Below are 15753 nucleotides of genomic sequence, written 5' to 3' on the forward strand. Positions count from 1 at the left end.
TGGCCATGCCAACATCAGCCAACAGGAATGTGTTTGTCTATTACCTAAGTGTTGACATAAATGATCCAGACGGGCTCCATGTACTTTGAAAACTCTTCCAGTAATACACCATTTCATGTCTGTTAATGACCAGATATCTACATGATTTTTGATTGGGGTGAGCTCTTTTGGAGACTTTTTAGAGTACCCCAAAAGCACAATGGCCCATATTATTATAACAGACACCCTTCTCATCCAAAAAATTTTTTGATGAATTCCTTTCTGAAGTCTGTGTAAATGCAGCTGGAGGTGCAGACGGAATGAAAGGGGCTGCTGGAATGGAAGAATGACTTCACTTACAGGTACAATTGTTACGATTATAATTATAGTGGTTATTTGGTGATAAGAAATGTTGTATTGCATCTCTTATACAGTACCAGTTATAATGTTTATCAAGCCCATGTACTTTTTGTATCAGTCCATTTGTACCCCAGGAGTGTTTTACAACAAAGCTTTAAAGTTACATTACAGCCAATAAGCCGCAGTATTTGTTCTTGACTGTTTTTGGCATTGGAAGCAAAGTTGATAAGATTGTCCATTTTATGTACAACTGTGTACTTTTTAGTGATATTTAAGGAAATCCTTAACATTACACTATTACAAAAACGAACCACTGTCACCAAAAAAGAGCATTAAAAAGGCTTTATTTGAGAAAAGTCAGGCACGCGTTAACAAAACATAGTTGATCCCATAACACAGGTAATGTAACAGTATGTTTCAACAGCATGAAAATAGCTAGATGTGGACATGATTGGTCACAGGACAGTTGATTTGTAAGTAATGGTAGTGCAATGTATCTGTTTGTTGGTTGTTCTTCTAAAAACAGGTCTACAACAAGATCGGTAAGAAAATACACATGGCAATTTTGGGGTTGAGTGTGGTAAAGGTGCCCGAATCATGGAGGGCTGAGTGAGGCACCACATGCTCCGTGGTTGTCACTAGTTTTTTTCCTGGCAGGAATGGAAAGTGCAAGATTTCTCCAGATCTGTTGGGAACAGAAAAAGACAAAAAAAATGTTACAGACACATATTTAGGCTGTATGTCATGTGTCTTTGATACAGAGGTACACTTTCTAAGTTGATCTCTATACTGTCACGTTACTCTTGATTTGACCAACAGTTGTACAAACCTGGAGTGGTTTCAGTGCACTGTCTGAGCGAATCCATGGCAGCCATGTACCCCTTTCCCAAAAACGTGTCATAGTTTGTTCCAGTGGCAACCGCCTGGAGACACTTAGTGGAGTCCTTGAAGAGGAGGTTGTTTCCTGGGTCTGACTTGAACAAGCTGAATGAGTCATCAGTGACACTGGCACCAAATCTGGTCTGTGAAGAGAAATAAAAGGAAGATTTAAATTAGTCCTTTGATCTAGTAATTTAGACATCCATATCAAGGCCGGAAAAAACAGGGGTTTAGGGTAAAACATGCTGTTGAAAGTGAGGAAAACACCTGTAAAATGAAAAACAAGTGTGCAAAAATGCCCTTTTTTGACTCTTACTCTTCTACTCTTTTACCCGGTATTTTATGCCTCATCACTGACCTGCTGTGCCGAGAGAATGTTAACAACCTCGTCGCGGCTCTCTGGACGAGTCACCACAGTGTGGGCGGGCACAACAGCCAGGTGACAAGATGCATAATCGGTGACTGCCGCCGGACTCTTCACTGGGCAGATCAGCTGGTAGTCGTCCTGGTTGACTTTAACAAGAAGAGTAGCAAGAATTTTATAGTTTTATACGAAACGAAACATGCGCAGTTTAGATGTAAACAGGTCAGTGTCAGCCTCTTACCTTCACTGTTTTCTAGAATGGTTGTGTGTTTGATGAAGGCAACATCGCCGGCATTGGCAATCAGACATCTATAATGATATGAAAAACATAACTTGGGCAATATGAAGATGGGGTTTCCACCCTGATCAGGGTGAACTGGAAGAGTAATTAGAGGAATAGTTTGCCATCTTTGGAAATACATGTATTTGCTTTGTCAGATGAGAACATTGATACCACTTTCATGTCGGAGTGCTGAGTAAAGAGCTGGAGTTGGAAGGCAGTTAGGTTAGCTTAGCCTAGCATAAAGACTGACGCAGGGGGAAACAGTTAACCTGGCTCTCTTCAAAAGTTAGAAAATAGGCCTGAAATAACAATGTATCTTGTTTATTTAAGCCAAAGGGAAATCTAAGTGTAAAAACAATTTTTGGGGGTTTAAGGGGAAGTTTGCACCTTTACTATTTCTTGAAAGTCCCCCTAAAACCACAAATTGCCATTTTTACATGTTAGTCAAACAAATCAGATACAGATAATTAGTGAGTTTTAAAACCGCTGGTAGAACTTTGGAGAGAGCCATGTGCGCATTTCCCGAAGTGTCAAACTATTCTTTGAACATATGCGCATGTAAAATTGCACTGTTGCGTCCTACCTCAAGGCTCCAGCGTAGCCGTAGTACTGCTCCTCAGAACTGGCTTTGCACTTGAACTCATCTCCCACGGCTTTGCCGCTGCCGGCGCACTGAGAACAGAACGAAGAGCTGGGGTCTGCTCCGGGAGCACAGCCGCTATGGAAGAAATTGGCTGAGGAGAGGAGGGGATAGAATGTGTTGGTGTTACACTCAGTGTGTGGAAAAGGCAACCATGTCTGCTAAAAATATATTGCTACACGAAGGAATAATGATTTTCTTGTTAAATATTTCTTTACTTAAACCTTACCAAGTGCTTTGAGTTGCCTAAACATGCTGCAACCATGAAAGAATGGTGCTGCTACAAGTGGACTTTGTAATAAAATATGTAAACATTTTGCAAATTTGCATACTGTGCGGTCACTGAAACATTTCCTCGTATGGTTGATAGGAAACGTAATCTTGGCGGCATTGCGTTTCTTTCTTCACATATTTGCGATTTTTCAAGAGAAGATGAACACAGTCACTTACTGAAGTTACAGTTACCGATCTGTTTGTGTATTTGACCCATGGGGATGTTCCAGCCAGCAGTTCTGCCGATGCCTGTGTGGCAAGACCTCTTGCCCTTCAGGGTTTCCCAGGTCAACCCTGAACTCTTCTTTACCACAGCAACAGCATAGTAAGAGGAGGCTGTGGCTACAAGAGTGAAAGTACAGAAGGATGGGAATCGAAAAACGATCCGTCGGACAGTTATCAGTATTCATTTATTTCATTTAAATTCTTAAAGCTGTGAGATGCACACACATTTTCTGCTTCGTAATTTACAAATAATAATCAGCGTTACTTGAGAAATACAGTGTTCCATTGTTACACTTTCATATTAATCAATTCCATGTAAACTGTTAGCATAATCTAGAAAGTATTTTAGCCAGTGCACAGCAGGTGAGCTGAACATGCCAAAATGTGAAGTCTGTGTACAGTGAAGCATACAACTCAAAATATATGGAGAATAAAGTGTCCATTATTAATTATTTAATTAAATTAAAATGGAATTAAAATTCCTATTTTCCTCATAATAAGCATCAAATTACTTCGCTCTTTTTCAGAAAACTTCCCCAGAAATTATTCCGAAATGAACACATAAACATCAAAGTGATATCAACTCGATGTTGTCTAGGATTTTTGCTATTGTCATATAGTCACATAGATGAAATGTTTTCTTTTGATGGTCCTCAAGGCTGCATTACAGCCAAATCACACACTTGTCTAACCTACTTTCTAAGTACTAAACATATGTTGTTTTGTTTTAATGTAGGTGATATCTTAACATTTGATTTAGTCTGTAATTACCTCCAGTGGTGGCGGTGCACAGCGCTGTGGAGAGAGACAGAGATTCAAATATTGCTCATGTAGAAAAGGTGAAATACATTGTGTGGCATGGGGTCTGTGCTATCTAAGCCTCCCACCTTCGTCGTACTGCTCCACCATAACAGGAACCAGACCACACTTCCCAGCGGTGTACACCTGTCCTCCATCCACTGCCATTGCGTCAGCCTCTTTATGCTACAGGATAACAGAGAGATAACAGATAATCAGAGACAAATGCCACAAAACTGAACAAAGAGAAATCTCAAGGTTGTGACGGAAGACTGTTTTACCATAATCTTTTTCAGGCACTCTTCAACTGTGGGGGCATTCTGGCACTCAATGGCGGTGTTGGCATTATCCACACTATTGATGCTCCACGTGTCGCACTTGCTCGTCTCAGCGCGGCCCACGGCACACCATTTAATGGCAGTGGATGTGGTGCCTGTCGGCTCTGGAGAGTGAAGTACAACCATTAACCAGGGTCTGCAGTCTAATAATTGAGTTTGCTCAAAGATTAATATGTATGTTTTTATCTGCTTCTGTTAAAAGTACCTTTCTTAAGGGAACGGATGACGCTCATGTATCCAGCACCCAAATACAGGAAGGAATCAATGTTTGTGGGCAGCTGCACCAGCTTCACTGTTGAGTCTTTGAACATCAGGTTTTTGGAAGGTGCATAGGCTTCAGAGGAGAAGAGGTTAAATTCCTGAAAAGACAAAAAAGTTAGTTCACTCATGATGTAAGCCCACAAGTTACATGTTTAAATGAATCACTTTATATCGAGATTTACAGTGTTTCTCAACGGTGCCACTCACTCTTTGCGCAGTACAAATATTTAGTATCATACCTGAACTGAATTGAGGCTAGTCCAGATTAATTCAGCCAGCTGTGGGTCCTTGCGGCTGACAACAGCATGAGCTGGTACTTTGGCCAGGTGGCAGCTTTTATAGTTGTCAATGGGCAATCTGGTGTTATCTTTACACAGCAGCTCGTAGTTGGCCTTCTCCGCATCTGAAAGTGTGCCACAGTAATAAAACAAAAGTTCTTACAATCTTCCATTTCTAAATAATCATTTGACCCATCTTCTCGCTAGCACATTTTGTTAAGTCAAAGTCTATGGTTCATCAAAGGAGTACTTTGTTTATAGATATTTTTGGCAAATGACACAAATATTGTATTAGTTGTGGCAATTATCACCAAGAGTGAGAATCTGAGCTGTGATGTTGAATAAAGGTGTAATACAACAGTAAAACAGCCTCATATGAGTATGATACAGGCTTATATTTTGCAAATATATATATATATATATATATATATATATATTTATATATATATATTATATATAATAAATAGTTACAGAGTGATCCACTTACAACAGATAATTGGCTTGGTTTTAAGATGGACAGAATATATGATATATATCCATTTGAACAATGAAGATGGGGAAGTGCTTCCTTGGTTTTCCTCCCTTTGTCTTCTTAATCATGTCATTTACATAAAAAGCTGCTCTCCATAATATCCAGTGAATGTGATTTATACGTCATGATGCCCGACAAAAGGGCTGTTGCTTGCTTTGTTGTAATTGAGAAATATAAAAACATCTAATTTAATAAAAATGATATGGTATATTATCTAATGAAATGTAAAAGCCATGAAGATTAGGGCATTTAACTAGTCTCATACTGCAGATTTGAAACAACAGACCAGTTTACATTACATTACTATGAGTCCATGATTCATATTAGAATAGATGACTGTGTGATACTGACCTGGTACAGTGAGGTGCTTCACAAAAGCCACGTCTCCTGCGCCGTCCTTCAGGCACCTATTAAGAAGACCAGTCGACAGGTACATCAACATTAGTGGTTTGTTTGATACCAACAGTATAGTGTATTTCCACTGGGTTGAAGAAGGCATCGGATTAGATTCAAATGTCACAGGATGGATCTGTGGTCATATTTGGAAGATACATGTGCAGAGGTTGATAGAGGACAGTAAAAGCCGTAGCAGAACTGAGAAGGATCACAGATCAGAGACTAATACTGACTGGAAGGCTCCGCTGTAGTCGTAGTAAGGCTCACTGTAGGACTTGGAGCAGTCGCCAGTGCACAGTTCACATAGTTTGCTGCTCCTTGTTGCCCCCGGGGCACAGCTGGAATGGAAGTAGTTGCTCACCGCTGCAAAACAAAAAGCCGATCCGTGGCAAAGATTTTAGAAACAGTAAGTTAAAGTTAGTCCCAGTCCCTGTAAAGCAGCTCCACCACCCACAACGTTAAGACAGACTGACCAGAATCCATAAATAAAGTCTCAATATTGCTTTTTATTATTTGGATCTTTCCTACTTATTAGTCAACTGCTCTTTTGCCAACATGAAGCTGTTTTAAATAACATAATATTTGAGTTGGCGTTAAAGTAAAGGCCAAGAAAACGTTATTATATTAAAGGAATAGTATGCCATTTTGGGAAATGGGATTACTAGCTTTACTAATTGTTATTTTCAACTGTTTATCCTTTGACACAGCTAATGCCCACATTTCACGCCGTGATCAGCGGTGACATGTACACGTAGTAACTTCTATTTGAGGATTGTGCTTAACGTTTAGTGTAACTTACCCTCCTCAACAGGTCGGTCTTCAACGCCTTCCCACTGAATCAAATTCAAGGACACCAGAGTTCCTATGGGGATGTTCCAGCCTGCAGATTTCCCCAACCCAGTGTGGCAGGATTTCTTCCCCCGGAGTTCATTAAACTTAAATGTAGTGCCCTTCTTCACCACAGCAACAGCGTAGTAACAGGTCGCCGAAGCTGGATGTATGCAGAACAATTGGGAGCGAAACGTTAAAACATGTAGCTCATTTAAAATGCTATAAGAAATCCTCTCTCGTGGCCAGTAAAGACAGCTGATTAGTGAACATACAGATGCCGTAGTCCTCAGCAATAATGGGCTGCAGGTCGTAGTTGTTCAGTCCAGCAGTGTAGATGTCTCCTCCATCCAAAGTGATGGCATCTGCCTCACCAGCCTGATGGAAAAAAACAAACTGTCATCAACCAGCAACACGATGTTTCATTTCTCCTGCAGCTCAAAGGCATGTGACGAATGGTGCCATGCATATTTTCTTCACAGCTAAATGCAGAGGTGCAAAGTATCACACCTATTTAAGCACTTGTACTTTGTTGCAAAGGTGAGATATGGGTAATTATCTTCAATGCTTCAATTCAATGCTACTTTATTCTTATTCCACTACATTTCAGGGGGAAATATTGTACTTTTTTTGCCGTTCTACATTTCTTTGATGGCTGCTGTTAACAGGTATTTCTCATATCTACAACATGCTACAAACAAAACATATGATCAATGTCTAAAATGAAATGCAGCGTTGAAGGTTAAATTACCAAATAAAGCAGTTATCTCCACCTCAACCAGCTATAATATGTTCAGCTGCAGCTTACTTATAAATGCATCACACATAAGGATAACAATCTTAAATATTGCATAATAAGTATTTTTACTGTTGATACTAATAATAATGCGCTTGTTTGTATTCATTTTGGATTCTTTTCTCATTGTGGAAGTGGAATAAACTAACATTTACTCAAGTACTGAACAATTTTCAGGTACTTGTACTTTACTTGAGTAATTCCATTTTATCCACATTAGGTTTTCAGAGGGAAATATTGTACTTTTTACTCCATTACTTTTTTCCGACAGCTATAATAAAAATATATTATAATATAAATTTGTCATAATATGTTCATGTTCAACATAAACATGATGCACTATGATTGCTAGAAGTAGTCAACCCTTTGTAAAGTACTCAAAAATAGCTCTATGACCTGTTAGAAGATTAAAAGGTTGTTTACACATTATTTCATCAATAATAGGCTAATAATATAAATAATCTAACAGTATATTAATGTAACATTAGGGGCCAGCCTGCATATAGTGTATACTTCTATTACTGATACTTCAAGTATATTATGCTAGTAACACTTCTGTACTTATTTACTCATTAAGATTTTGATTAATGCACAAGCTTGATGAAAAATCAAACCGTAGACAGAGATGTGAAGAATCATTTTGTGATGAGCACATTTCATTGAGCGCGTGCTCTGGGTGATGTTGCTCTCCTCACCCTAATTGCAACGATGCAGTTGATGGTGTTGTCCCTCTTCACGCAGGAGAACGCCGATGCTTTCTTTTCAAGGGCCAAACATTTCTGAAGTTCTTTGTCCGACGTGACGCACCATTTCACCTTGTTGGCGGGGGCCGCGAACACGGCAGCTGCAAATGCAGATGGAAAAAATAAACAATGAATATGTGCTTTAAAACGTTAAAACATGCCCGTGGAACAATATGAAATGTGCTTACCGAGGCATCCGAACAGCGCCACAAGGAGGAGAGTCTGCATGTTGGACGGCGGGGTCTCAGGTCAGCAGAGCAGGCTGTCCGGGAGGCAGCGCGAGCTTTTATAGCAAACCTCTGACTGCGCTGGGGGGGAAAAAAAGAAAAGAAAAAACTTTGCTCAGGTTTCCTAATTTGTGCGTGCGTGTGTACTTTAGTGCGCTGGTCCATGAAACAGAGATTAGGCTACATATCCCAAATGTCCACATAATGGAAATTCACAGACTCCCCATTTGAAACTCCTTTGAAACTCTGAAATCTCGCAGAGGACCAGAAAAAAAAGTTAAATATGCCACAAAGTAAGAGGTAATTTATGATTAAAAACATGATAACATATTGCCAACTCATTCAAACTATGTTCTACTTTCTGATTTCATAGTAGTGTAACTTATTTCAGTTCATTGTTTTAACTCTGTTTATCACATTTTTTTATTTTGGTGTGTTCACGTGCTTTGGGTTTTATTCGGAGACTTTGTTCAGATACTTTACTTTAGTAAAAGTATAGTAACTGTTAAAAATAAAAACAATCCAATACAAGGAAAAGTCCTGCGTTCAGAATATCAGTTCAGTATAATCCGTCAGATTTACTTCAAGTATCAAAAGTATGTCACAGAAGGACTACTCATTGTTTATTAAAGTATTTTACAGAGAAACGCTGCAGTGACCCACATGTGTTTACAGAGTCAATGTTGCCCAACACAAGAGCAAAGGTTCATTTTTTTTAAAATTGATCCATCTTTGTTCCTGTACACCAAATATTTAAATATCACACAATAGCTTTCACAATAGATTGCATGTTTCACAAGAGGCCTTTGGTGGCACAACTTTGGAATATCCAAGATGGGATACTATAGACGAGTGGATCGGTTATGTTTTTACTGTGAGGACATTACTGTATTTTAACCATCATATCCTCATCTTTTTATCCCTTTTCTTTAAGAAGAGGGCTTTGTGTGGCATGTGTCAAGAAGCCAATTTGATATTTCTGGAGTAAGAGGACAAAGTATATATTAATGTATTGCAAAATAATTACATTTACCAGAGCCCTGTCTGGTAATCCTGCCTCCAGAGCCGAACTCTTTGTGAGTCATAACTAATAGAAGCGACACTAAGATGTTCACAAGGTTTCTTTTTTTAAATGAATGTTCACAACTTCCTTGTCTCTCCCTCTCTGTCCATCTCTTTTACCTGCTGCTTTGTACTTATTCTCTGTTCTTCTTTACATTTGTGATTTATTTATGTGCTATATGCACACTTGTGTAAACTAACAGTGTCTTATGAAAATACTTTTCCAAGTCAATGGGATTTACCAAAGGAAATAAATCAGTAGTATACAAAAGTACAAATGAGATTCAGCTGTAGCAGAAGAAATGCAGATGCAGATATATCAGTGACTATGAAATGACTAAGATTTTTCCTGTCAAGCAAATATTTGAACACAAAGCCTGAGTGGATTTTTCAGCAATAAAATGGGCCACTTCATGAATACTGTGCGTACGTTTCTGTTCTGTAGGGAAAGTGGCATAAACAGGGCCCTCCAGATGAACGATGCAGCTGCACTTAAGTTCATGAATGTGACTGACGCTGAGCTTAAATACCGCTGAGGTGAAACCTGTCAACATGTGGACAATGGATTAAATCAGTGGTTACATTTTGTGAAGCATGCAGCTTATCAGGAGAACCAATGACATTAATATTCAGAGGATATAAACGTTGTTTATAGTGTGCATTATACAGGTTAACAGTCAAATAACACAGCCAAACCAGTGATCATCTTCAGTCTTTCAAAAGAGATACTTTTAGATATGAAAACTGTAGCGTCATGCAACCACACTATATCTACGTTATATTCAGGTTTTGGTCAAGCTACAGGTGGTAGGAAGCGTATATAGATATAGAGGGAGCACAGGTAATACAAAGCAGTTTAGTTTGAGGTTGTGATAGAGAATTTTCTCTGTGCTAGTACATTTGTACTTAGTTTATGTGCCTTACTCACCAACAAAACTATATATGTGACATATGAGAGTGGTAACAGGAGCATATGGGTTATCTCTGCCTTTTGCTTTGATAAGAGGATGTAACTGAATGGGGTTGCAGTTTAACCAGAGACTGTTTAGCTGTGAAGATTCCCAGGGCTAATCAAGGGTAATAAAGACAGATCTCTTTGTGTCACAAGGCTCAGAAGAGGAAGGGGGCGACTGGAGGGGTCAATGGGGAGCTTGAAACTGCTGATCAGTTGTTATACTGTAAATACCTGATGTTCCCTGTGCTGAGATGTCAGAAACTGAACTCTTGGGTCTTCCTCTGCAGACTGAACTGCAGTCTGTATGATGGTGGAGCCTTCTCTGGCCAGAGAATAAATACTTTAAAGACAAACTTCTTTCCTCAATGTTCCTTGTTTCAGTATTCATTAATTATTATTAATTAGTATTATTATAGGACTCACTCGGTACTATTGAATAGTTTTTTTCCACCACAAGGTATTCTATGTCTGCTGGAGTGATTGGGAAAGTGCATTCAAATGTTTTTCAAAAAGGGAATCAGCACATTACACAATGTTTTCTTGCAAAAATTCAATGTTGATCAGGTGCCCGTGAAGTGCCTTTTGTACTGAATCCTTGCAGGCTGTGTCCTGACCTCCCTCAAACCCTAGCTCTGAGATAAACCTGGCACTGAGTATACATAAACCTTCTTTCCACACGAGTGACTAAATCAGCAACTAAAAAACTAACAATATAACAGATCCTTGATTTCAAGGTCTAGTGTCGGAACATGTTTACTGTGACAATGAGCCAGTGGTTCATTTCATGTAAGACTGAAAACAATGAAATGGGATAAAAGTGTTACATTCCCCACCTGTCCACCAGTTTCCCACCGTAGCTCATCATGTGACTGTTTTCCCCCCTTGAAACCTGTTTTCTATCATATATCAGACCTAGTATCCTCCTCAACCAGCATTCCCCTCTTTATCAGATCTGTCTATGTTGCCTTGAATTATTTCTGACCCAGTGTTTGCCCTCTTGCCTCATAGCCACTGGTTTTGTCTGCTCTCTGGCAGATTTAAGACTCCCTCATTATCTGCCTTGTGAGTCGGGCTTTGAGTCTTTATCCCTGTGACAGTTTCCTGAACCCTCGCAGATTACCGTGCCTTTGTCAGTCTGTGCTGACACTTCACTCAGCAGCACTGCTGTAGTGACACCTCTTGATAACGCAGCCGGCAAGTCAATGACATGGCTGTCCCGTATAGCACAAGTAGACATTTAACGCATGTTTTATCTATACAAAAAAAAAATTCAATCATGGTTTTTTATTCCACTCTTGTACTGTTTCTGTTCAAGTGAGCAGAATTTCTACTGGAGGCTAAGTGAAGGATACAAGTTTTAGAAAACCACATGATATGAATATTCAGGGCTATTAAGCAACAACTTTTAATATATATTTATATATACATTTAACATTTTTCCAACCCATATTCCTGAAATACCTCTGGGATTCTTGTGTCTGACTGACGGGGATTACGGTCCACAAGGCCGTCCTGACCGTGCTAAATCAGAGCGGATAAGCTTATTATCAATGATTGTTCTGCATACAGGGCAGGGGGTTAATAAGGCATTATAGATTGGACACTACACACACATCTTCAGTCTGTGACGCCGGGCTCTGGGGCTCTGGTACATAAGCAACTGCCTCTTTATATGAACTGAATATATTGTTTAAAATATTGGTAAACTACTACATGAAAGAAAAGTGTTTCCAAAGGGAAGGGGTTGTGTATTTTGCAGTTGAGTAAGATGTAAAAGTCGAGTGCAGGAGTGAGCCGTGACATTTTGTTCAGCCGGTGATGATTCATCTCGACACCCACACATGATGATAAGACTCTTGATCAGCGCATTTAAAAACAGTTTCTGGGGGAAAGAAACACACACATCTGGCTGATTAATCAGGAAACAGAGATAGTTGGTCCCAGTTGTTTATGATGGTATCATGTCATTCCCAGTGATGGCAGACATTTTGACTTATCGTGGCAGGAAAATGTTAACGGTGTCCCAATAAGCCAGCATGCACAACACCAGGACCTCCCCGAAGTGGAATGCACCCCTCATTAATGTTAGTAAATACACCTGTGTTTTTCCTGCTATGACATGTCACAATGTCTGCAATGAAAAATGTCTATGGTGAGCTTTTACCACACCTGTGCACTGGTAGCAAAAGTACTCAGACACTTTCTTTCAGTATAAAGTACTAATACACAGTGAAAAATACTCCATTTCAAGTAAAAGTCCTGTATTCAAAAATCCCACTTAAATAAAAGCGTATTATCAACAAAATGTACTTAAAGTCATAAATCATAAATAAAAGAACTGGTTCTGCGGAAAAATGTAATATAATAAAATATGATATATCATGATAATATTTGAATATTAACACATGGGTGCAAAAGTAGCATGTTGCCATTGTAGCTGGTGGAGCTAGTTTAGTAGTTTAGTCCAGTGGTAACTAATCAGGGGGTCGGCCCCCCCTCCAAATGGTCACAAGATAAATGTGAGGGGTCGCGAGTTGAATAATGGAGAACAAAAGATGAAACACCCCTAAATTCTGCCACATTGTTGCTTTTTTTTAATGAAAAAGTGGACCGCTTGACCGCTTTGGACATTAAACAATGAAAGAAGTTTGAGTCTCTCTTTGGTGGAATCACTCATAGACACAGCTTGTTCTGTAAAGGATCTCAAGCTAAACAAGTCAATCACTGGTTTCTTCATTAAAAATGCATTGTATTGCATTCTATGGGCTTATCAAAGACTTATTTTCATGTCAAATGTTTTTTTGCCTACAATCTCAAAAGTAACTAGTCTGTCTTTTTCCTGTCTGAAATGTTGTGGAGTAGAAGTATCAAATAGCATAAAATGGAATTACTCAAGCTTAGTACAAGTACATCAAAGTTGTACTCGAGTGCAGTGCGCACCAATATGTAGCTTGAAGTGACATTTATCTAGTTGATCAGGTCTTTCTTAATTTGATCACATTGAATCCCATTTTATCTGTAGGTACATCCAGCTGTTTATTTGCAGGATGGGAAGGACTGCAAACAGATGTTATCGGTCAAGTCAGGTGATTCAAATCTGCCACAAACGTTACACGTTACACATTAACTTCAATTGATTTCTTTCTGAGAACTAGCTGACTGGTCCATGGATGACTGGGGTCAACATCCTCCATGTGCAACCGCCAAAACCTCAAACACTGCAGGTTGTGAGGGGGGCCCCCGTCCTGGTTACCTAATCAACCTTTAAGCGCTGATGAATAAATTCAGCTTTCAAGTGAAAGAAATGCAGGTTTCTACTGTTAGGTTAAAGTATTTAAACCTCCTCAACATCCAACTTTTGCAGGAAACTAGATCAGCCTTGCTTTTTTAGCTTGTTGGTGTTTTTCCAGCTGGGTTTGAAAATGTTTTTATAACCGTAGAGCTCCAAAAAACAGCAAAACATCAAAACAAGAGTTCCATGTAAAACATCCAAAGCAATGGAGACAGTTCGCCGATTTGAAGATGACCTTTTAAACTGCGATTTTGTAAATTCCAGGTGCCATCGTGCAAAGAAACCCTGAAGATATCTCTGTTGCTTTGCATTTGAGGCGGCTGATCTGGGATTTCTGCATTTCTGTCAAAGGGGAAAAGGCTTCAGTACTTAAGTTAGCGCTGCCCTTTGCCAGCACATTTCCACCCTAACCCTCCTTTTGCCCATAACACATAAGAAGGTGAAGGAATGCCCTTTGTGTACTGTCCACACTGCAGTGTCCTCATGTTTGTACAGCTGCAAGTCCTTTTCTTTCACCTCTGACCATGTCCCGTACAGACACTGTTACCATAGTCAGTTGGGAGCCCTCATTTCAAAGGGGAATATGAAAAAAACAAATTTTAATTTGAAGATGCTAACCAATGATATGTTTATTTTATTTTCAAACGCTTGACACTAAATGTGATCCACAGTATGAATCACAGTGATATACTGGGACAAAAGAAGGGGGACTGTTTGTTTCCAAAATACTGGAGCGCTGGTTACGTCTTCCTGTTCTTTTTTTAATCTTTAGAGATTTTCAATATTCATCCAGTAATTTAGTTAGTGACATTGCTGTTAATCGTTATAACCCTGCTTATATTCATCATATCAAAAATCGCAACATCTGCACAAATCCATTAAATGGCCCGTGATTCACGCTGGCATTCTACCACATAGCTTGTTCTGACATTAAAAACTGACATGGCGGCACACATCGCCTCCATTCTTCCAGCACTTGAGGGCTCTGTATCGTTTTAATAGAAAAGGAAAACAGCTACTCTCCAGGACCACCCGCAACACCATTTATCACCCAAAAAAAACTTTAAGGCTGAACGAACACACTGTATTCATTACCTACTTCATAAAACATGTGTAAGGCTCATTTTAATACTTTCAAAACCTACATTATTTACACTGGCTAGTGGTCTTCTTCATCCTGGACTTAGGTGTTGAAGAACTGTTGGCATTGAAGGCCCATTACTGCCACCTATGGCCCAGATTTAAGCTTACTAAAGAGCTCATGGTATCTTATTACTCCACCCATCGTCACTCCAGATCCTTTCTAAAATGTGCCAACGGGTTTGTTGAGGCATTGGTTTGAACTCTGAGGTGCTTCTCTCATCTCCCACCATACTGTTACATTTACTAAACATTGTCAATGTTAGGCCTAAATGCCAACAAATTAGGCTATCTGACAAGAAGCCCTGGCTCTTAACTAAGAACAAATTATATGAAGTTGCTAAAGTGCATTACTAACATAATTTGATTAAATAAAATAAGCAGGGACACTGAAATAATTCCTCATAACAGAATACAGAGTGATACACATTTGTTGTTTCAGTTGAGTCTCAGGAGTAGCTGCTTTCCCCTTTGGTTTGCATTGTATGCTATGACTTGTCTCATCACATTCGGCCTGTGAAGCTCATTGAAGTTGGGACAAAAGACCAAGCAGAACCTCCCTTGGTTTTTGGTGGTTATATTTCAACATCAGCATATTTTCTTGGCAGCATATAAAAAAAAAAGAAAAGAAAACAGTGACTACAGCTAAATATCAGTCTCTCTAAGCCATCTCTGTACAGTGTAGGTCCGACTGATGAGATGTACCACCCTTCATTCATTCCCTTCTGTATCAAAAGTTGAAATCCAAAAACAATCTACTAGTCTCTAATTAACCAATAGAAACTTGAGTAAAAATGTGCAGATCCACCCAAATGCTCTCAGATTTACACAAGTGCGTAACAGATGTCCGACCTGCAATTTCCGGACTTTTTCTCTTAGTGCCCCTGCCTTCCAAATAATTACAATTGTTGAAACGAGGACTGTGTGAGAGACCAAATTTGGGTCAAATAAACAAGAATGAGCCTCCCTTTACCTGTCCCCAGGTACAGAAAATTACAAGAAGAGCAAAAAAATAAACTCTGACATTAAACAATCCTTTCTGGGAGGTAAAAGTATTTTTGTACAAGTCCCTGGTGCCTCATCATCAATCAGTGATCCATTATT

At 39.3% G+C, this 15753-nt stretch overlaps 1 protein-coding gene across 1 annotated transcript; it reads right to left on the reverse strand.

Moving 5' to 3' along the window:
* Nucleotides 1-666: 666 nt before the first annotated feature.
* On the reverse strand, nt 667-8270 carry tfa (transferrin-a). Its single transcript, XM_031854934.1, has 17 exons — nt 8162-8270; nt 7926-8074; nt 6710-6812; nt 6406-6597; nt 5840-5969; nt 5562-5617; nt 4640-4803; nt 4345-4498; nt 4083-4243; nt 3891-3987; nt 3775-3798; nt 2956-3120; nt 2449-2599; nt 1824-1891; nt 1577-1731; nt 1169-1361; nt 667-1024 (listed from the first exon to the last, which is right to left on the reverse strand). Exons 1-17 carry the CDS (start codon nt 8199-8201, stop codon nt 978-980), a joined length of 2049 nt encoding a protein of 682 aa, XP_031710794.1. The 5' UTR covers nt 8202-8270; the 3' UTR covers nt 667-977.
* Nucleotides 8271-15753: the final 7483 nt, after the last annotated feature.

This window comes from Anarrhichthys ocellatus, unplaced genomic scaffold (genome assembly GCF_004355925.1).
Source record: "Anarrhichthys ocellatus isolate YVR2014 unplaced genomic scaffold, GSC_Weel_1.0 scaffold15, whole genome shotgun sequence".
Lineage (NCBI taxonomy): Eukaryota > Metazoa > Chordata > Actinopteri > Perciformes > Anarhichadidae > Anarrhichthys > Anarrhichthys ocellatus.

What these genes read in the sequence shown, in the direction of transcription:
- tfa (XM_031854934.1), bottom strand. Translation starts at nt 8,201, where the DNA reads ATGCAGACTCTCCTCCTTGTGGCGCTGTTCGGATGCCTCG. An exon ending in TGCTGAGGACTACGGCATCT is followed by an intron (nt 6,598 to 6,709) that starts GTATGTTCACTA and finishes GCATACATCCAG; the next exon opens with CTTCGGCGACCTGTTACTAC. An exon ending in AGTGCCTGAAAAAGATTATG is followed by an intron (nt 3,988 to 4,082) that starts GTAAAACAGTCT and finishes GTTATCCTGTAG; the next exon opens with CATAAAGAGGCTGACGCAAT.